Source organism: Siniperca chuatsi, linkage group LG3, assembly GCF_020085105.1.
Source record: "Siniperca chuatsi isolate FFG_IHB_CAS linkage group LG3, ASM2008510v1, whole genome shotgun sequence".
In the NCBI taxonomy this organism is placed as follows: Eukaryota; Metazoa; Chordata; class Actinopteri; order Centrarchiformes; family Sinipercidae; genus Siniperca; species Siniperca chuatsi.
In genome coordinates this window covers 8,318,116-8,341,923 of record NC_058044.1, presented here as the reverse complement: position 1 = coordinate 8,341,923, position 23,808 = coordinate 8,318,116, and the positions used below count along the sequence as shown (strand labels likewise).

At 40.9% G+C, this 23,808-nt stretch overlaps 1 protein-coding gene across 4 annotated transcripts in view; it reads left to right on the top strand.

Moving 5' to 3' along the window:
• The window catches only part of LOC122874048 (protein sidekick-1-like), a 221,951-nt gene that overhangs the window by 79,746 nt on the left and 118,397 nt on the right, over window positions 1–23,808 (top strand). For all 4 annotated transcript variants that reach the window (XM_044191554.1, XM_044191553.1, XM_044191551.1 and 1 more), the window contains exons 3-5: window positions 4,365–4,521; window positions 6,289–6,395; window positions 7,340–7,487. In XM_044191554.1, the coding sequence (XP_044047489.1) occupies window positions 4,365–4,521; window positions 6,289–6,395; window positions 7,340–7,487 (412 nt within the window). The remainder of the gene's footprint in view (window positions 1–4,364; window positions 4,522–6,288; window positions 6,396–7,339; window positions 7,488–23,808) is intronic.

Here is a 23,808-nt window from a genome sequence, read left to right as displayed (position 1 = left end):
CCAGTGTGTTGATCCCTGTATGTACTCTGTAGTGCAATATGTGCTCCTTTCTGACTGTCAAGACTAAAAAAATCTGTGTATTTTGGTGAAAATAGTGTTATGTGTGGGGTGTTAGATTGCAGAAATCTTAATGTAATTTTTAACCATTTTAGGTGCAAAATTCAGATACATTCGTTGTATGTTTTCACCTGACTTGTCTGAACTCTTGGGGGAAATAAAATCGAATTTCTCAGCCCCTCCACTTTCTATTGTTCAATTAATTAGCCTTTTTTCGACCCTCTTTTTCTGACTGGTAGCAACACGCCAAAAACTCAACTCATAATTCTTCCTCTCGCCTCACACACTGTCAGTCCAATTAAGTGTTTTTAAATGCCTCTTGAAACAAGCGCTGGCAGACTTATTAGATTAAAACGGAATAGAACTCATTTGCACCCCATAATCAAATAGACTGCATTTACCATGAAAAAAAAAACTGCCTAGACATGCAACTTTTACCGCTTATTCATAGAAAAATTACTTGTAATAAAAGAGCCTGATTTAGTTATTTTCTCCCCTTAAACCTCATGCGTCAAAAAGGCATGGTGATGGGTGAGTGTGTGTGTGTGTGTGTGAGAGAGGCATGCTATCAGTGAATCAGTATTCATAGACTATAGTCAGTTCTGCCAGCCCTGCCTCACAGTAGGGGTTCAGCTCTATGAAGATAAAGTGATTTTTCTGGAGTGAGTGACCCTAAATCTGACCTGATACACACACACACACACACACACACACACACACACACACACACACATATCCATAATTAAGCAGGCCCTACTATAATGAGATCCACAGCTCAACTTTAGTTTTATTCCTGCTCTCTCACACTCTTATGTCACCCCACAGGGTTTCCTCTACATATCTGAATGCAAACTGGACCACCTCTGCCAAACAAAATTTTTAATTTCCAACATAAAAAATCAACATCTTCACACGTGCCGTTGCCAGGTAGGCAGCACCTTGATCTCATGTCGAGCCAGAGAAAATCTCACATCTCACCACAGCTGCTGCAGTAAAAATCAGGATACATTTTTGGATGTTTAATGCAGCAGAATGTAAGAATAATGATTGTTGCTGGCCCATTTGTAAAGGACAAGTCATCCAGGGCCTAATTTCCACCACACTCACTGTAAAAGAAAGTGCAAAGAGACAAAGAGGAGAGGAGAGAGGGTGGGATCGTAGTGGACATTTGCTAGCCCTGGAGCAGCGGCCCTGCTCTTCTTCTCCTCCTGTCCTTTCATCCTCCTCTCCTCCCTCTCCCCTCTATCACAGCGCTCATCTCTCCCCGGCAAATTGAATTCCTCCCCAGAATCTGCCTAAGCAGCTTCATGAGACCGGCCCCAAGAGCGGAGACACGCACATGTTGCAGCGGGGAAAAAGTGTGTGTTTGTGTGCGCGTCTGTCTCTTGACTCTCCTGTCACATTTAGAGGCCAATCTCTCTGTTAGGCAACATTCCTCCCGAAGAGACAAAAGCAGAGACCTTGAGCTGCCACACACTTTGACAGAGATGGACTGAGGGGCAACAAGAGAAGGAGGGAGGAACAAAGAGAGGGGAGATGGTCTTGATAGACAGACAGGTGGTTGGATAGTAGAGCTTGTAAGAAAGAAAGACAGGTTAGGAAAAAGGGAAGACTGTGAGGGAGAGAGAGGGCAGTGTTGACATTGAGTGACAGAGAGACAGCGGGGAAGACAGAGAGACAGACAACATCAGTGAGTGAAACATGCTGTTAGCTAACCATGTCCCTCTCAGATGTGGAGTTCTCTATCTCTATCTGTAGTTCCTAATGGACTCCCTTTAAAGAAGACAAAGGGATTAACGGGCCATGAGGAGTGGAGTGGGAGGGCGGATACAACATGCAGCTGTACAACATATGAAGAAGAAAGTGGTAGATAAGTGGAAAGGATGGAGGCAGGTGCAAAATGTCCACATCTTTCTATTTGTACAGTGTGTTCGTGCTCCAGCCTTTCTAATTGAGGGTCATATGACGCTGCGTCTCTGCCCTCTTTCTCTCGCTCTCTCTCTCTCACACACAAACACACACACACACAGGCAGGCAGCGGTGAGTTATAGTGCTGGTCAGCAGTATGACATTGCCAGCCATCGTCTGTAGAAACGGAATATTCCAAATAAATCCTTCCGCTCACATGCACACTCACACACCGTTTCTCTCTCTCTCTCACCACACACACACACACACACACACACAGACTCCGATATAAATCTATCTTAGATGGAACACTTCCCTCTTGTGCACGGAGCAGGCAGCTATCAATCTAAAAGAGAGAGGGAGAGGGTGAAACGGTGGAAAGTAGAGAAAGAGAAGGGGAGGAAAAGGTGGCCCTGAGACATCCACAGGGAATAAGGAATAAGGAAGGAAACAGGCGAAGGGGACAAAGTGAGAGGGCTAGAGGAAAGAAAGAACTGAGAAAGTTGAAATGGCAGGGAGGAGAGAAGATTGAGTTGGCAGGAATAGGAGAGCGAGAGAGAGAATGTAAAACTCTGCCTTAAAGTTATGGACCTGTCCATACATACTGTAGCAAGCAGATAAGCCTGCCCCCTCTAACCCAGTTTGTGTGTGTATATGTGTGTAAATGGTTGATGAGTTGAATAAATCTCATTGTCTATAACCCCCCCACCCCCCACCCCCACCCCACCCCCACTGTACACCCCACACCCAGATGAGTTTTGTTTAGTGGGTCCAGGCCTCAACAGATGCTGACAGGTCCTGCAGCTAGTTTCTGTGGACAGACTCTTTAGCCTTGATGCCTCTATGCTGTGTGGTGGTGAGCCAGGTCTGAACACCTGAGCCAAGAGTTAAAGACTGAATGGCATTGTTTAGACAGCAGCTGCAGCTGAGCCACTCAGCAAATGTACCTCGCAAGGCAGGGCAAGTGATTTCAACAGCTTTATCATAAGATTCAGTATTGGTACTTTGAGTCACTGCACAGTACAATATTGTACTTGTCTCTTGTACTTGTACAATCTCGATGCTTGTCAGTCTAGCAGTACACTATATGTAAGTGATATAGGAAAATAATGATGCGGTGGAGGTGAAGAACCATTTTCGATTACAGTAAAAGGTTGTGTATCAGCTGGGCGGGCTCGTTGGCCAGAAGAGTGCAGGTTCTTAACATGCCACAAGCTTGACCAGTTCTACATCACATCACGTCTGAAAGATAGGATGTCCAAACTTGTTATACCAGAACTAGAGTTTGACCTTTGTCTTCAGGAAAAGCCTAAAGTGCAATATACACTGGCATTTGATGCAAGTCAACTGATCCCAGCAACACAACAGATGCTTTGTGCAGACAGAAGAAGAAGTCAAGTTACAGCATGTCATTCCAGGGAGTACATGTGATAGAATTGCTGCTTTTCTGGACCATTGATGCAGATCAGTGCTGGGAAATAGGACATGGCAACACAGTGATACATGTCACCATGCGCATGCCACTGGTTTGTGGACTTACATAGAAAACAATAGCTGTGAGTGTTTTGAAATGCATCATATGCCATACGTGTGTTGCCCCTAAAGGTACACCTTTATTGACAGGTATAATTTAAAAGTAATATCATAATTGTTTAACATCAAACTGCTGCTCTTATAAACGTCAGAATCCCTATTTAATATCAAATCCATCTAATCTATCTTTATTCAAAACAGGAAGGTTTTCTGACACTTTACAGGAGATTTTTGGAGAGGAAACTTTATATGTAATTATGAGTCGAGGAATGCTTTGATTAACCTCACTAATGGAGTGGGGGATCTCCAGAGAAAGTCCTGGTAAATCCTGTTAGATGAGTCTTGTCAGAGTTTGGCACACTCACTCACACACACACACACACACACACACACACACACACACACACACACATCCTGTTTCAGCTACTCTTAACTAATGATGGTATAAATGAGAGAGTGATGAAGTTGAAAAGGTTTAAGTTTTGGCTGCAGGAACAGGAAAGAAGTACCTATAAATACAGTATCAGACGCAGTAACATTTCTTTTTATTGTTGGTTTGATGCCAGATGTGTTTTTTAAGTCTTTGAATTTGAATTTTCATATCTGACATTTGCTAAATGGCACCTGCCAACATTATTACAGAATTTGCTGAAACTATATACAATACAATCAAGGTACATTAGTATGTCAGTGTTTTGTTCTACCTAGTCTTTGTGCAAAGGACATGAATGGAATTCTTTTTTTTCTTCTATTTTTGTGGTGGATGAATGCAAATGAAATTTGCTCTATTGTCCAAGGATGACTAAGTCAGACTTTTTCAAATAACAAAAATAACATATTTTCCTTTCTCTGTCTCTGTCTGTCAGAAGTGGCTCCCTACCTGCAAGGGGGTGGATTGGGGCAGCAGGTGGTGTTGGAGGGAAACAGACTGGTGCTGACCTGCCTGGCTGGAGGCAGCTGGCCTCTGCAGTACTGCTGGACTCTCAACAACAGCAACATCACTGACTGGACACCACAGTACAGGTCAGTTATCACCGACTGGCTGGTTATGCGTCTGACTTTTTTGTCATGGATCTCTCTGTTGTCTCTAAGTGCACGTCTGCCTGTTTGTCTATCTGACATCTTTTCTTTTATCCGTGTTTCCATTATTCCTTCTGAGAGTCTTCAATGTGTTCAGTCATTCCTGTAGCATGGAAAAACAGCTGCCCCATAAGTGATGGAGTGTGTTTAGAGAAGGTCAGAACATTTAGACAATGGAGCCAAAGTGAGATAAATAATTACATTAGCACCATAAATATGTATATGGTCTGGGGAAAGAAGAGGAGAACCAATCAATAAGTCTGAGCTTCTCTCTCTGCACCTCTCTTCTTCTCTTCCTCTGCCCCTCTCTCTCTGTCCTTGTGTGTGTTGGTTGGTAAGAGCTAAGCAATCCCTCTCGGCAAAACTGCAGCTGTGAAACAAAATTGTTTTTCACATCATTCAGAAATAGAGGGAATCTTGGGAACGCATGCACACTGAGGGAGGGAGAGGTTGAGCCAGCATTTTGTAGGCAGTCATTGTTCGAGCCAGGAGGCGTTGTGTAGATCTGGACCGCTCTCAGCGTTCTGGCTACTTTAGTTTGGTGAGGCCAGGGCTATGCTGAATTGGCAGTGTGCAGTGAGTATGAGAGTGTGTGTGAGAGTGTGTGACCATCTGAAATTGTGGGCCTTTTTTTTTACTGTTAGTTTAATGTAGGCAGGTAGAGTAGGTCGTCCGCTAATCGAAGGTGGTTCGATCCCCGGCTCCTCCATGTTGAAGCTGTCTTACTGTATAACCTGATTGAAATTGTTCTTATTTTGAATCACACGGGAAATTTGACTCCACACACAGGGCTGAGACTGTGTCAGAGAAATTTACTGGGAAATTATTGTATTGATTGGGACCTGTCAACATTGAACTTAAAGGAAAGAAAAATAAAGGAAAACTTGTTGGGATTTCAAAAAAATACAGTGACAGTCCCACCGCACTCGCCTATAAAAAAAACGTAATGGAACACAGACGGAGAGGGAGATGCAGTGTTAGGAAGTGTCCAATATCAAAATCTGTTTCAGGATGAGAGCTGCTGTGTAATGTGTCATTCCTGATTCAAATGGAATTGCGTATGTGAGTCTTTTGATGTATGTGTGTGTGTGTATTAGTGTGTGCGTGTGCGTGGGTTTGTGTGTGTTGGCAGCATGCACTGACAGCCTGGGAGTTAAATACTTGGCTGTCCTGGTATTCATAATGAGCCCCAAAGCGATGTCCAGTTTTACTGTGTCTATCTGGTTTGTGTGTTATATGTGTGTGTGTGTTATATGTGTGTGTGTGTGTGTGTTTGTTGTCTGTGCATGTGTGTATATGCATTTGTGTGTTTGTCCAGCATAGCACCAACCTAGATGCTATGCCAAGCTTCCCATTAGTGAAGCACAGTCCATTAAAACCCCATTAACAACCCCTCTCCGAAAAAAATAAAACATGCACACATTCTCATACACACACATACTGCACATATGCACCACTCTGCTTTCCCTTCTGTTATTGGGGAACTTTGACAACCTTAGGTCCAATCCATTCTCAGATCAAGGTCATTAAAAGAGAATTACAGAGTGCATACATATGGACAAACAGACCTCCACCTTCTTTTCCTTCTGTCTCGCTGGTCTCCAAACATCACCCCAACACTGCCTTTCTCCTTTTAATAGTGTTTATTTACGGCTCAGAGATAAAACACACCCTCATCACCATGCTCTCATTGTGTCCGTCTATCTTTAGGTTGTCTGTCCCGTCTCTGAAGAGGACTGATGCTGGCCTGTATCAGTGTATGGTGAGGAACAGGATGGGAGCAGTCATACACAGGAGAACAGAGGTGCAGGTGGCCTGTGAGTACACAAGTGTTCACACCATTGTAATTACACCAATACGGGAGTTTTATTAGTGACCAGCGGCAACTTTGTCCACACCAACAAGCAGCCTCTCTTTTGCAACTGAAATCACAATTAGTCATCCCTTTTTGCAGCCAAAAATAGTGTAAGTAAATTGTTAATATTTTTTTGTTACTGGAAAGAAAATTGGGATCTTTGCAAATATGTCAGAAATTCTCTTTTTCTCTCTAAATATGCAATTTAATTTCAGTTGGACTTTAATATTTTAATGTAATGTGTGTAAAGCATTTAAACGCTAAAATACTGAGCAAACACTGAACCCAAAAAGTAAACAAATTTTTTTTTAAGAGTAATGGCCACACCAGCATTTAAAACAGTGAAATCAGTTCATTCTTATTGAATTGTTGTAATAAGTGCATTTGCTCGCTGGCGGGGGGGGGGGGGGACAGTGCAGACCTATGAGGAAACAGAGAGCTAGAGAGTCCACAATGGAGTTTAAATTTATTGTCATGTTAATGTCCGAGCTAACTAGCTTGCTAATTGAGAGCTCTGAGAGCTTTTCCCCTCTTCAGTAAATCTCTATTGAATGAATTTAATCCTGAAAACAAAATGCCAGGAGACAGTAAATGGTCCAGTAAAGAGAATATAGAAAGAAGCCTGGAGAGCTTTTGTGACTGTAGAGCTAACATGTTCCTTCCTGGCTAGCGTGTTAGTGGTTAGCTTGCCAGCTACAGTAGTTCACCAACTAGCCCTGCAAGTATAGTCACTACATCAACAAGCTTCAGGAAACACATATTTCTTTTCTGGTGTGACCAGGCCTTAATGCTGCTTTTTTCAGCAGTAGTGATTTTAATTGCTTGCATTAATATTCTTTCTGGCTAAGTGTAATTTGAGACATTGGTATTGATAATCATGCTCTTCATACCTCTCTCCTCCTACAGTTTTGGGGAACTTCTCCGCGGAGGAGCAGAGAAAGACGGTGACTCAGGGCCGAGCAGCCATCATCAGCCAGCCTCCCCTCGCTTCTTTCCCCCGACCCCATGTCACATGGTACAAAGACGGACACAAGATAATCCCCAACAATCGAATGTAGGTGTCTCTCTCACATGCTCAGGTTTATATAGTGACTTTTGCAGACACACTCGTACAAAGTGTAACAAAATACCGCTTGAGATAAAAATTTAATTTTACAGTTCTTATCCCTCAGTGGTATATTAATTAGTGTGCTCTAGAAGCATAAAAGTTCTTTTTAATCCTTGCACGCCAATTGTTATGAATAATAAGCCATTTAGATAACTGACCCTTTTCATTAGACATCTGTACAATAGACTTAGGACATTATCAAGAGAAGATAAAATGGATTTTTCAATGAATCAAATCTTTTTCACTTGTCTAATCTACAGGGTTATTAAGTAATTTTAGGACCACTGGAGATGTTCTTTTATATTAATTGTACAGCAGAGATATGAGGGTCCCTGGATGTGTTGTGTAAGCTGTATTTTACAGTCTTTTGTGTAATGCTGTTGTCTGGCTTCTTTTGAAATGCCTGTAATTTGCATATTGTTCCATAGCTGCTGCAGCTATCCTGTCAGTGTCGTTATTTTGAAAAATGTTCATACAGTGTGTTAATAATGTAATTATTCAGACAGAGCAGGGAAGTGTAGCTTTTTTTGTGAAAGGTTTTTTAGAGCAATGTGCTATAGATTGAGGCAATATCTTAAATTATTTTAGAATAGGTACCTGTTTGAATCCACACATCAGGGAAAGTAGGTGTTGAGAATCAGACCTTCAGTGATTTTATTAGGCTGGTCTCACACTCTGAGATAACTTACTCCCCATTAAGAACACTAACTGCTCCCCTGTGTGTTATTAAAAGAAATTGTCAGTGGCCTTGCTGTACACGTAAATGTCCAGACAGCAACTTTTTCACTCCTTTAATGACAGTCATCACCTCAAAAGTGCTTTTGAGAAAGCTTTGTAGAGTCAGGTTACATAACAGTTTTTTTTATTATTATTTTTGCCGTTAGGTCACATCAAGTTTGACTTTGCTTTTTAATTTGAATGAACATGGAAAATGGCTCTCCTGTTAACTTAATGAGGCTTCATTGAGTGTGGCTTAATGACAGTGGACTGCAATTATTTTGCTGCTCAAGACACAGCCTGCATTGAAAGTGTTTACTGTCAGAGCTTCACCACTACAGTGCCTTCACCCCTCCTTAATGTCACACACCACAAATAAGAGCACTACTACCACTGGCAATTAAAAACAAAAAAATTATAAATAAATATCTGACTGAAGTCACAGTAAAATAAAGGCTCCTAATGCTAATGTGCACCTGCCTATCAATTAATTTAATGGCCACTTATCCATGTCAAAGTACAGCAGGACATAAAGAGCAGCCCAGACACCCTTTTTCCCCACAAACCTTGTCCAGCTCATTTACTTAGCTAACCAGAGTCTGTAGATCAATTTTCATATGAGCACAAATAACAAACTACCACAAAGTATCTATCATTATCTATCTAATTGCCAGGACCACTTCCTTCAAAGTGTGTTACACAAGTAAAAAAGCAGCATGTTTATATTTGGCGGTAGGGATCTGTTCTGGAAGATCCTCATCCAGAAGCAGTTGTGAAAATATTAGAAGCCACACAGATGAGTTGTCACATAAGTTTAGCAATAGAGCAAAACATATGCAATTAATAGTAAAAGCATAAAATGAAGATAATGAACCTTGAGTTGAAGCTGAGGTGGCTGCAGAGATTGCAGAGTAAGCGCTGACGTAACAGTTGCAGAAGCATGTTAGCAGAGCATTTAAAACACTATGATTTGACAGTGAGCAATTGACTGTCACAGTTTGGCAGGTGTATTCAGCTGAGCAGTCAGCTGAGAGGTTTGTCCTTCTGATCACGACACAGATGATGCTTCGGCCTGTGTTGGAACCAGTATATGTAACTAAAGAGTTTCCCTACAGGGATCAATATCAATATCAAGTATTTCTGAACTAAAGTAGCTACATTGGCTCCATCTTCTCTTTGCCCTTTATCTTGATTAAGTTGAGAAAAAACTGATAAACATCCTGCCTAAAAAAATGCACAGTCCATGCATTTTATTAGCAAGATAACCCATTAAATTCAGGGTTTTCCTTAGCTATTTACTGCAGACACAGTTAGTTTCTACTGAATTCCTGACTGCCTCCACTAAAGTCATAAGAAACGCACACATTTTTATGAAATAGTTAGTGACATTCTGGGAATAAAACGCAGGTGCTATTTCACGCAGGAAAAGCCTTACAATTAATGTAGGAGGCATTTTATTTAGACCATATACCAATTTTATGCAGAGAGAGGGAGACGTGTCATGGATGAGAGAAACAAACAGAAACTGAGACAGAGATACATTCATCAGTCAGTATCTCACATTAATCGTTTCTTCACACCTAAACAGCTGGTACAGCTGTACATCAGACCAGGAAAGTTGCACTCTGACAATCAATGTTCTTTAACAGTTAAACACTAGCTCAGGTTTTCTAACTACATTTACTTGCTGTTGAGAACACTAACCACAATTTACAGTAACTAATCTGCCTGCCATTCAGGGTGCTAAAGATAGCTAGCTCTCCCCTCTCTAAAGTTAGCAAAGTTAGCTAGCTAACTTTAGCCAGCAGTCCAGTTAGTTGCCACAGTACATAAAAGTATATGTGTGCATGGCAGGTTCAGTGAGAGTTACCAGACAAAAGCTATTCTTACATGATGGTAGTTAACTCTTTTCAAAGAGTTATTCATGCAGTGGGTCTGATGTCTGCAAACTAAACAGCAGTTCTAACCCATGTTTTAGGTCTGAAACATATTTACACTGGCTAAAATGAAGTAAACTTAAAAATGGCAGTATGCAGTCTAAAATAATGGAAAATGTAGAAAGTCAGCCTTTGATAAACATTTAGAACCATTTGACATTATTTGATTTTAATATCAAGACATTCTGTGTAATATCTATGCAGGACACAAGTAAAAAGTTGAAAGTGAGGAGTGTCTGAGAAACCCTTTCTCCCCACTGACTGATGATTTCTTTTTTCCTATTATGGGGCTGGGTACACACTGGGACACAGTAATGTTTGTTTGGGTTCATGAGGACCTGATTGGTGTGCAACCTTGGAGCAGAGAGTTTGTCTAAAATTCAAGGCTTTTGCACCAGTACCTGTATCCATGGTAACAAGATAAAAATGACAGCTGGTTCTGCCACCTGCAGTGTCTGGTTATGGTAATATATTTTCTGGTATAGAAATAATTTCAATGATATTGTTATCAGCTGTTATTTTCTTCCTCTAGTCACCTGTAATATGACTAGAAGAAGTCAATCGCACTACATCATTTATTTACATGAGTATTAATATAATCTGGATAAAAAACCTTTATCTCTGCATTGGGAGATGGGATATTCTGATTTGCTTGCACCCCACATTCATACTGTGATGAAGATCCATGCATAACACTTCCTTTGAACCCTCATAGAAAAGACTAATTTGCACCTCTCTTCACAGCTCCACTCTTGTCTCTACAAGACATGTCTTCCTCTCCTCTTTCCCCTCTCACCTCCCTGCTCTGTCTCTCACTCCTACTTTTCTACCTCTAAATTATTCTTTATATTGCTTTGTTCTCTCCGTTAGCTCTCACTCTCTGTCTCTTTTACGGTCATTATCGTGCTACAGGATATACTGTTACAGAACCCATAAACTTATGTTCCTGAATAAACTGCTTAACTGCTGTGGTGTACGCACACAAACACACACTCAATCTGTCTCTCCAGACCAATCTCGTTTGCGTCTACCTGGCTCGAGCGTCTCTGTGTGCGCTCATGCGTGTCAGAGCGTGCGCACTGAATATTTGCACTCCTCTGCGTGTGTAACGGTGTGTGTGCGTGCTTCTGTGTGCGAGGTTACGCTGGCTGATCCTGCGGTCCGGTGAGACAGGGCCAGATGGTGCCTGGCGGTTGGCTGTCTTCTGTGGTGACCGAGCTGATGATGTTGTTTATGAAGTTTATTGATCCGATATGCATCACTCCCAGAGTCCCCAGCCCCATCTCGCTGTCTGTCTTTCTGCCTCTCCTACCGCTCTCAATTTATGTCCGTGTGCCTGCCCCTAACCCCAATCTGCATATCCAACACACACAATTTCACTCCCTCTGTGTGTCTACTCTCCCCCCTACCCTTCACTTCCTCACACACACACATCCTGTCTGTGAAACATTCCCAAACTCCCCAGCCCTCAAAATACTGGCCAGCAAAGAACTTACAAGCTGTCACTTCCCACACACTCTGCTCTAATCTAATGGAGCCCTCTCTGCCCCCTCCATCTCCATGCTGGTCTGCCATCACTCTGATTTGACAACCCTCCACCCCCCACAAAGTGTTTTTCTTCTCTTCATCCTCCCATTTTCACATGGGCTCTGAACTTGAGATATATTGAGTCTGTTGTCTTCTCCGCTGTCCAGCAGCAGTCAAAACAACTTCGGGACAGTGCTGCCACCTCAGCAGCTGGCGCTGAAATATATTTTAGCTGTGACCTGCAGCCCAGGTCGAGAAGAGCGAGCTGCTGCTTTTAATTAGCTCTGAGGCCTGTGGCAGATGGACATGAAATGATTCTTATAGCCAGCAGCTTCAAGAGGACAGCCAGGATGAGGAGAATTAGAACTCTCCTTTCTTCTTCCATCAGGGACGCAGGGAGCCCAGATTGATCAAATAAAGGCAGTGATCTATGCAGAAGCATGGCAGGGCGGACAGTGAATATTTCAGTTTCTTGTTGCTGGGGAGTCGAGTGGTGCTGAGAGCGCTGATGTCACAGTTGGTCAGTGTCAGGACTGGGCCCTATGGGAAATATTTCTCCTCATAGACCTGGCCTAAGCAGCCATATGCTGTGGAGGTATGTGTGTGTTTGACTGCGTTTGTCTCGACATTCATTCATTTTAATTTGTCAAACACCACTTTAACAGAGGGAGCGATTCATTATTTTGCCGCTTTCCATCACACACACACTCACACACAGCAGAGGTCTGAACAGAAGGAACTTTCTCGCTGTCTGAACTTTGCAAGCAGATGTTGTGTGTGTTTGTGTCTGCGAGCCTGTGCACATATGCATGTGTGTCTATTAGACAGACAGCAAGATCAAGAGAAAGAGAGCATCATTTGGAGGGAGACTCAAAGGATGTGTAGGCTTAGATCCCACCACATGTTGAAAATACAACCGGCCATTTGAAAGGTCTTCCATCCACAACGGCACGGTTCATAATGACTCAGTTTCTCACGGCAGCCAAAGGGGAGGATCAAAGTGATTGAGAGAGAGGTAGAAGAAGACATGAAAAAAAAAGGTACAGGAAATGAATATGGAGTAAAGAGTTTAAGCTCATCTGAATCCATTGTGTCTGGAACCTAATCTCTGGAGCCACCAGAAGCTTAGATACTGTATGTGACTTTCTTCTCAATTATATGATTTAGTTACTTTTGGGATTACAAAAACATCCCAGACATGTAGGATTTTAAGACATATGGCTGCACTAAGAAGAGCTATTTGTCAAAGTCCTCTCTACTTAATCATGTTTAATATACTACAATCCTGTATTTCTCTGCATTTGTTAAGGCTTTCACTTAGTTTTAAACTGACTTACTGTACATTCTGAGTACGGTTTAGTCTTGACCTGGTTTTGATCATATTAGGGTTTACATGGAGCATTGAAAAACTTGGTTACTCATACACAGTACCTGTTTACATGACATTAACAGTATCCAGGTTTCTGTTAGTCAAGTGTGTCTACGACTTTTCTACATCCAGCAAATATGTCATTTTTGTACTGGCTTAGTTTCTTCAACAATTGAGGATTAACTAATTAACTCATTGCCTGGTTGGACTCTGCTGCATTTACCATTTACCTGCCTGATTTAGCCTCTCCATCTAATCATTCAGCACATTAGTAATTTTAATCCACAATTACATTGCTTATAATCATATTTTTTGTTTTACTGACTACTACGTAACTTGTGTCAAGAATGCGAGAGTAATAAGAAACCTAGGCAAGACGTTTACATCCTACAGTATCCCAGTTTCTATCTGACTACTCCAGCTAGCACATCCAGGTTTCTCAAAATAGGGATAAGGGCATATCCAGGTTTCTGAAACCAGGATATCATTTTTACATTTGGAAACACATGACCTGGATACTCCTAAAACCTGAACCTAAGAACTGGGATGCTAGTGTGCAAGTAAATGCACTCAATGTACAAAATGTCCTCCAAATTGGATTACAAAGTACATTTCTCTCTAGAACCACACATAGAAGCATTTTTTGATCTGACACCTCTATGTCACTCGTATGTAAACATTAATTGTTTTGGGCCGCTTGCTGAAACGACTGATGCTGTCGTTCTTCGTGGGAGGACCGGCTCAACGATGAATTAATGCATTTGCAGCACGTCTATAAAGTGTCATCAGATACAGTGTGTGGAGAAAGTTGAATCCAAATGAAATCCAATGCCAAATAAAATTGTCTACACACATTTACAGCACATTTAGAAAACCTATGTCAGTTATGGTCTCGTAGTAATTATTGTAATATTTCCTACATTAGCTAGCCAAACAACCTCAGTCTTACAAGGCAATCTACTTGATAAACAGGCCAAATTTACCAGTCTGACTTGGCAAAAAATGCTCATGTATGTCTTCATTTGCTGCGTAATTACTGACTGTATTTGATGCATGTGTATTAACGGCATGAATTACATAGACAACTTTCTAGAAAATATTAGATTCATTTAAAGAGTTTTCCTTTTGGGACCTATGTTGCTGCTCTTTCAAGAATCGTAATATGGTCTTTTAATTGACAGCTCAAATAAGGCTTGTCATGAATAATTGTAGTCATTACAGTTTGTTGATTTTTAAAATGGCACAATAGGAAATAAGCCAAAAACAATCTACCTGACTTAGATGTGTTAAATTTAATTGCCTTTTTGTCACTAGTGACATTAAGGGACATTGGCTGAAAGATACACCACTGTGATGTGATATGAAAATTAGCATTTATCATTTCACAGTAGATTTCTATATTGATTAATTTTAGAGAGAAAAATAAAAGACAGGACATGAAGCAACAGGAATTCTTTTTTGACGCCTGCCTGAACTTGATATTTTCCAATTTACCTCTCCTCCCCTTCCCTTCTTGCTCTCCTCTTTTTTCCTTTCCTCTTTCCATCCCTTTCCATAATTGAATTGCTCCTTTGGTCGCCTAATGTGGCGGCAAATAACAGAATGAAAATTCTCTACTGTAAACTTCCATTTCCCCTTCAATATCTTACCTCTCTCTTCATTTCAGTGGACATGTGTCTGTTGCTCTGTCTCTCTTTTGTTTGCTTCTTGTTCTCACCCTCTCTCTCACTTTGTCCTTCTTTCCTGTCAGATAGTATTAGGGGTTGTTGATCCCAGTTCAAAGGGAAAATGGTAATCCTTGTATTCCTACGCTCTCGACCTTCAGCTCACCGTAGGTCTTTAAAGGGCATGAGGAATAGATTTGATAGATTAGTGAACGTTAGTGAATTTTTGGATTGTTAAATCAGGTGTTGTGAACAATAATTATTAACCAATGGAACCAATTGGCCTAATGGGCCTTTGGGTTCTGGAAAGTCTGAAGCTTGTACAATTCAACCAGAGATACTGGTGTCAAGGAAATGACCATTTATAGCAAATGGAAAGGAAAAATTCTGCTCTCAAATAATCTAAGCAGCATTGAGGATTCTGCTGATACAACTGATTCCCACTTAATAAATACATACATGAACATTAAATCATTAGTCAGATCAGCAATACCAAAAAGCAGAATGCAAGGGGGGAGGTTGGGGCAGTGGAGGAAGCTGCGGCAGCAAATGGTGTTGGCATTAAGGTATCAGCAGACTAACAGTGAAAGGTGTCAGGTTATTATGGCCACGCTGTACACTTGTTTGATTATGATTCGACGTTACTAGTCTACTTGTAGCCAAACAGCTGATGAATGAGCCAGTGATTGTGAAGCATGTAAACAGCTGAAAAAGCTAATGCCAGCGCGACTTAAGTGCTCTGCCTGAACTAGTGTTGTGCACCATTAGTTTTCAATAACAAATGAGTGATTTAAACGCAGCCCTTCTACCACACATTCCCGGTAGATTACTTTGTAGTGGGGACACTGTATAGTATTTCTTCTATTTTGGTGTCTGATAAGCCTTCACACTCATGGATCTGTTGCTCAAACATCCTGGATCATCTACCTGAAGCAACAGGCCCATATCAACCAGCCACTCGGTTTATTTAAATGCAGGGCTGTTTTTGGTCTGAATGTCCACTTAGATTATATTTTATCTCTCTTTTTCTGCATTTTCCCCCCATTTCTATCTAGTGTCTTGTCAGTTGCTGATTCCCCTGTTGCTGACTTAGCTGTTGGCTTGAGAAGTGCGTGGACAATGTGCCCTTGTGGATACAGTTGGAGTCACAAACAGTTTCTTTTCACCTGACAGCAAAGAGCTTCACCAGTAGAGCATGATGTGTGTGGAGGCTGCTAATTTTTTATCTGACAATAGAATAATCTGAAACATCTTGTATTGTTTAAAACCCTTACTTGTCTGTGTGTGTGGTTAGCGTATCTGTGCATACATGCATAATGTATTCAGTTGAAATGATTAATCATCTTTCTACATATGTAGTCAAATAATTGGAGAATGGATTTTCCAACCTCAGATTTAGGACTAGTCCATTGCCTCTTTACAATTTATGTCTGCTTCTCTAATTTAGGTCCAATGTTGCTGCAAAAAAATTGGCCAGAGGCGACTTATTCTACCATCACACTATTATACATGAATTTTACAGTAAAGAAATCAGATGACTTGTTTAATCTTTAATGTTATCACTGTACTGCATGGGGAGTGGGGGAGCCACCCATGTGGCAAAGGGAGACAGCGAACAACGGGTTGCTTTTATTGCATTGCATTTTCTGATAATATTATTCATTGTCAAGGTGGAGTGGGATAGAATTGCATTATGAAGACAGCACTTTAGGGCCTGCTGTTGGACTATGAATATTCATGGATTATTCTGCCAAAAGCAATTTGTTGCAGCTTTGTTTAAAACTGTTGATGTGTTATCCAAGTCTGTAGGCTATAAGTAGACCCACACATATGCCACAAGGTAAAAACATTGTGCTTTAATAAATTACATTTTCTTTCCTATCTTCACACAGAATTGGGTGGATATTTTAGAGTTGATAGCACCATTATTTTCAGGCCCCAGCTCGCAGTCAGATATATTTGTTGTTTGCTGAGATAACAGCCTCGATGTCTGGCGGATATATCAGGTAAATTTGAGACTCCTCTCATCTGTCCTTAACTTGTGTCCCTTACTTGTAACTGCGTTCCAAATTTGCTGTCTTCTTCCAGTCACATTTCTCAACAACAACTAAGGTAAAAAGAAAACTTTTAGTTTAGTAGAAAGTAGAAAAGACATTAACGCTGAGGCTGTACTTAATGATGCTCCCAAATGACAGAGGCTTACTCTGCCTCACACACTCAAGGGATGGAGATAAGCAGCACGAGAGGGAGGAGGAGGAGGAGGAGGAGGAGGAGGGGTAAGATCAAAAAGCTCCCTAAACTGCAAGAGTGCGACACAGATGATGGCATCGCAGTTACAAAATAGGTTACTATTAACCACCATGATTATATTTTCCTTTAACATATTTGAATTATCCTCAACTAATCATCAGCGTTGTTTGTGTTCCTGTAGTAGTAAACCAATTCTTTATGTACTGTAACAAGCCCTATTAGGCCATTGTTTACATTTACTAAGACCCCTGGACCTGGTATTAAAATGCCATCTGTATCTGGGTATCTAGATAAGCCAAAACATATGCTAATGGATGGTGTAAACATACACGGCACACATTACCCCACAGCAGTGTGACTGAATTTACAATATCTCACATTTTGATCATCTACAGTAGATGTCAATACAGTGTGTTCAGATTTGTGAAGAAGTACCACCCGGGGTGTAGAACCATCATGACTCGCTCTGAAGTTTGCCATGCACTGAGCTTCACAGAGGCACTCCGGCATGATCAGGGTACAGTAGTAGCATTCACAGCAGCTACAAACCCCTTTTTTATGTCAAAAACTACTTCGCCTGTCATTTCTCTCGCATCCTGCAAAAGCAGATCTGTTCTGCCTCAAATGAAAAGTGAAGCAGGCTGTCCTATATCATGTCAAATGTCCCCATACGCACCTTGTTTGTTTTCAGCTATGCTAGTATGCTAGGGATGGCAATGGATTGTCATGAAACTTTGTACAGACATTCATGGTCACAAAAGGGTGAATCTTACTGATTTTGGTGATCCTGCGACTATTCCTCTAGCACCACCAGCAGGTCAAATCTTTTACTTATCATGTGATATATCTCAACATCTACTAGATGGATTGGCACAACATTTTCAGACATTGGTGGTTTCCCAGACAATGAATCCTACAGATTTTGGTTGTCCCCTGACTTTTCCTCTAGTGCCACCAACAGGTTGACATTTTGGTTAAGATTGAAATATTTTGTCAACTATTGCATGGATTGCCATTAATATTCTGTACTCATATTCATGTCCCCCTCAAGATGAATTTTAATAACTTTGATGATCCCTTAACTTTTAGCATCACTATCATGTCAAAATTTCTATATGTCCAATACTTTGGTTCATGACCAAATACCTGCAAAATGAATGACATTCCCATCAGCCTCAGCTGTACAGCTGTGTTTAGAGCTGAATAGCAAATGTTAGCATGCTAACACACTAAAGAAACATTATACCTGCTTGACATCAGCATGTTAGCATTGTTATTTTGAGCATTTTAGCATGCTGATGGATTTAGCTCAAAGCAACAAAGTTGTTGATCATTTTCGCACCTACTCAAGTGCTTTGAAGAGTCTCTGCAAAGCTGACATCCAGTCACAGTGCAGACAAAAATGCATACAAATAATTGTTAATAAGCATGGGCTGTGATTTCATTTGAATGTAAATTGAACTCTAATTACCTTACACGTACAAACCCATTATTCTTTAATTCTTGTGTGTTTGTATGTTCCCACGTGTGTTTGCCTGCCGGATCTGGCTTTAGTGATTCTCTGTTCATCTGTTTCTGTCTGTCAGAGAGCAGCTGCTTCTGTCTGAACTGATCACTCAAAGACAGACAGAAAACAGAGAGAGCAAGAGAAGTGTGTGACTGTGTGTGTGTGTGTGTGTGTGTGTGTGTGCCCAGCCCTTGTAGCTCGTGCTGATGATGATTAATTCTATGGATGTGTATCTTTGAAAGGTGAAGAGTCTTTTGTCTATATCTGATCCACCACTTTCCCTCGTCCTCCACCTCTCTTCATCCTCTTTTTCCTTCTACTTGTGTCTCCCTGCCTATATCCTATATCATCTCAGGAATCATTATTCCCCCATTAAAGTCTGAACCAACACACTCCCACCTGCCACCTTGTGTGTGTGTGCATGCGTGTGTGTTAGCGTGTCCTCTGTCTAAAGTCGTTAAATGTTCTAAAGACAGAGACCTCTTTTAATTATCCACTAATCACACTTTTAATTACCTGCCACACACACATCCATCACTGACCAGACTGTACACACTTGCACATGTACACACACACTCACACCCTGTACACACATACACTCACACTCACATCTGTCATTGGAAAGAGTTCTTAACCTATCGACCAAACAGAGAGATGGAAAGCAAAGGGGAGAATGAATAAGAGAGAGAGTGAGAGGCTACACAGTGCAGTGAGGAGTGACTGATGAAGGTTTGGTTTTGACACTCTGTTAGAGGCTGGCAGGTGATTACCACAGGAGAGACCATGAAACAAATGAAAAAACAAATTAAGGAAATAGATTGTAAGCACAAGCACACTTCTCTCAAGAGATTATTTACGTCAACATTTGTACGCTATCCTCCACACTGTATTTCCCAAGCTAAACCCAGGATAGCCAGACAAAAAGGACAGCTGATTGACTGGTTAATATCAGAGCCACAGGATGACGTCCTCAAGAACAGAGAGCTGGATCAATAAGCAGAAGGTCAAAAGTTTCTTCTCTCTCACAGACAGAGAAAGGCTAAATTTTAGTACTTTCTGCTCTCGGGAAATTCCGTTCTCGCTTTCTGTGCTCTAACCTCTCTGCTCGTGTATTCACGTGGGAGTTTTGTGTTTATGAATTGGGGGCTTATGTCAAGAAATTAATGCATTCACAGTGCTTAAGGTAGTGACCCAATGTCCTCTGTTTTTAGTTTAAACACTTAGCTATCCATCCTTATTGAAGAAAACTAATTTTTTTTCTTCTTCTCCTGAGTTTTCACTGCTAGGTCGTGCTACAGGTTTCCTATTTGTCATTATCACCTTGGCTCACCAGATAATTACAGTGTACCACAAACCAAAACCACTTCACTCACACATGCACACAAATATGTACATTGGTACACTAATCACACACTATGCCACTCTTGCCTTTTGAGCTTAATTGCTCTTAGTTTTTCCTTTTCATTTCTCTTCTTATTTTTATTTTATTTACTTCTAATTATTTTTGTTTTTACTTCTACCCTCTCATGTATGTTCTTGTTTACCCTTTTCCCTTTGATGTAGATTTTTCATTTAGTACACTTAAATATATATTTAAATGCACATCAAAAGAAGAGTCTATACTGGGTTAGATTACACACACATACTTGCTGGCCTATGCTGGCTTTTATTTAGTATGTATGCTTGTGCCCTGTGTTTGCCCAAAAAAGACACAGCAATCTCTGTCACACTGTATGTCTTTGTAGAAGGAACCAGTCAGTGTGAGTGATGCATTCACTGACAATTTAGCTGCAGGCTTTGTGCACATTAGAAGATCTATGAGAGCAAGTGTGTGTTGTTTTTGTTTGTTACAGAATAATGTAGATTAAAATGTTTTTGCCTGTAGGCGGAATCTTCTTTTTTTTCTTTTTTTTTTGCATTGTATTGATTTCCTATCACCATGGTGACAAGTGTATCAGTTAAAAACCCCTTGTTTTGTGTGTGGTTGTATCGGCATTGATAATAAAGCAGGGACATTGTGCTTCTTTACTCCATACTGTTACTACTGACCTTTAAAGCTACAGGAAGCAATTTGTCTGCATTTAAATACCAATGTGTGACTGTGCTTTTATAAATTATTAGTGTGACCCTATGTATACATATTTACACACACACACACACACACACAATATCTATTATTTATTACATGTCGTGTCAAATGGCTGTACTCAACAGTGAACAGAGTTGAAGCTATTCCCAGATTTAGGCAAGCATCCACATCAATAATGTAACAATGCACAGAGAACAATTGTGCATCATAAATAAATAGTGTTATACAACTTTTCAATTAGAGTTAGGCGATATACTGTAAACTGTGAGATGATAGAAATTTGTCAGACATCACAGATTTTGCTACTCTGTTTATACACTATCCCTTTAATATCTCTGGTTGTATTAAGTCACTGTGGGCAATGTTACAAATTAGTGACCAGACTGCTTTAATGAAATTTTTGCATGAATTTGATAAAGTACCTTGACTTTTCAGGCATTTCATTCACTAGATTAGCAAATATACAGCTATTCCAATCTTGCTAGTTTATCTATAAATTGGTTTCTCCATTGAATTTCCAGAAAATGTACTATATCTCAATATATAAAGCAAAGTCTACAAGCTAGTTGAGGCAACTTGAGGCCACAGCTAAACTTACATGGCTCACTCTTCTCACTACAACACACATCCAACCATGTAACCTTGAATATTTGTGTGTAAGCTACAACAAACCATGAAAAGATGCAAATACTTCTTCGCTCCTGTCTGCAGATACTCACAGAGTGAATTCTGAGTTGTAAAATCAGAATATAGCTTTACTTCATGTTCAAACAGTCATATTAACCAGAATTAGAAAACGACGGCTTATTTTCAAGTGTGAAGATTACCGGCTCTCTGTTCAGCTGAGCAGCTGGGAGAGACTGTGTTTGAGAATAAGGTGTGTTTCTCCAGCTGAGAGAAAGACAGAGAGAGAGAGAGAGAGAGAGAGAGCGTGAGACGGAAAGACAGCGAGAGAAGTCACTGCCAGTTGTGTGGTTAATTGGAAGCAGACATAATTAGTGCTAATTAGGATAATAGCCATTCGTCTAGAGATCCATCCACCTAATGGGACTACAACAGTCACTGCGCGCACACGCACACACACACACACACACACACACACACACAAAAGGAGTTGTTACCATCAATCCAGCCTCCTTGTTAGAAGAATGTGGTCTTATACTGTAGATATAATGTACGACCTGTTATGTCATTTGCACCATGAAAGGCTAATGTTTTTCTGTGTGCATTTACGAGAATAACCGCCTGTATGTGTACGTGGATGACAAAGCGACAGACAGGCGTAAAGCAGAGGTAGAAAGGAAGTGAGTCATGGAGCTCCTGTAGCTGAACAAACAGTGAGGGGAGAAAAAAGTCTCCCTCCTCTGTTTACTCAGCATCTAGCTTCATCCCTCTCTCCTCTCCTCTCTTCCTGCCTACACTTCACCCTTGCCCCGTTTTGCTTTGCTTTCCTGTACCGTTGCCTTTCCATTTCTCTCTGCCTGTCCCTCAGGCCATGCCAGGGGACATTAAACAAACGTAGTCTGTCCAGCAGCCCTGTCTAACTCTTACTCTCTCTCTCTCTCTCTCTCTCTCTCTCTCTCTCTCTCTCTCTCTCTCTCTCTCTCTCTCACATATACACACACACACCAATTACTTTCAGACTGCAGGCCCACGGCCATGTGTGCACAAGTATACTCGACTGTGTGTGTGGGCATGCACTTCCTCTGCCTGTTTGTGTGTGTGTTTTATGGAGGACTTATTGGCCGTGGCAAATGGCCAAGCCGGTGAGCGGGCACAGAAAAGTCTCCCTTTCTGTGTCCGTTTGACCGTTTGAAGGAACTGTAAAGGTGATTGAGGAAGCAAGCCTGTGATTTAGGCACTGCGTTAATTATAAGTCACAGAGCTGCAGAGTGTGTAGGGCAGAAGGTAGGGAAATGTTTTCTGAGTCAGTGAAGGGGCTGTTAAAATCTCTCACAAACACATTAGTGTTCATTACTGTTGTAACCTCTACCATCTTTCTTTTTTCTCTCTTTCTACCTCTCTTTATTGGTCTCATGTGCAGTCACATATGCAGGCTGTATTTCTCTGAGTGCAAAAATCATAAAGACTCACCATGCAGAAACAAGACATTAACAGAGAATAACCTTAGATTGGGTTATGAGTTATTAATAAGGTGTGGACAGAAACTGAAATACAAGTTTGACATGAGAGAAGAGTTGGGTTGTACACAGTAAGGCCAAAAGTAGGTAGTTCGCTGTTTTCGTGATTGAATTTTCAACACATACTCAACAGGTTTGTTTTTGTGTTAGATAAGCATGTACACGAGTACACTGGCCAGGAACAATTTGGGCTTCAGTGTCTTCAGTGCCCAAGAACACTTTGAAATGTGGACAGGAGGAGCAAACCACGACCCTGTGATTAGTGAACCACCTGTTCTACCTTCTGATGTTAGCGAAGGCGTTATTTTTTTCAGGTGAGGCTGGGCACCTCCACTATAATACATAAGGGAAACCCTGGACTGTTATTGTGAGAGGTCTTAATGCTACAGCTACAGTGATAAATGGACAACAAAAAAATAACTAATTAGAGAAGCCCCTTTTCTATTTCACTGTGACAATGTACACAGAGTGAGGTCCATAAAGAAAAGGTTTTCCCAATTTGGTGTGGAACAACTGGCCTGCACAGAGCCCTGAACTCAACCCAATTAAACACCTTTGGGATGAGCTGGACTGCTGTCTGTGAGCCAGGCCTTATCAACATCAATGCTCGACCTCACTAATGCTTTTGTCGCTGAATGGGAGCAAATCCCTGCAGCCAGGTTTTAAAATGTGGAGGAAAAGCCTCTCAGAACAGTGGAAGTTTTTGTGACAGCTTATTAATGCCCATGGCTTTGGAATGAGATGTAATCCAGGGTTGGGACAAATTATTATTTTCATTATCGAATACTCTAGCGACTTTTTTCTCATGTAATTAATTAATTGTCTTGACCATAAAATATCAGAAAATGGTAAAAAAAAAAAAAAAGCGCAGTATTATTTGCAATTTACGAACGGAAGTTGACGCCTTTAAATGTCTTGCAGCCAATTCTCATAACTGAGATGCTGGAACCGAAGGACTGAGACTGAAAGACTGAAAAGACATAAATTATCAAAATAGTTGCCCATTCATTTTCTAATAATCAACTTATTGAGTTAGTAATTACATATGGGTGGAATGTTCAAGTGT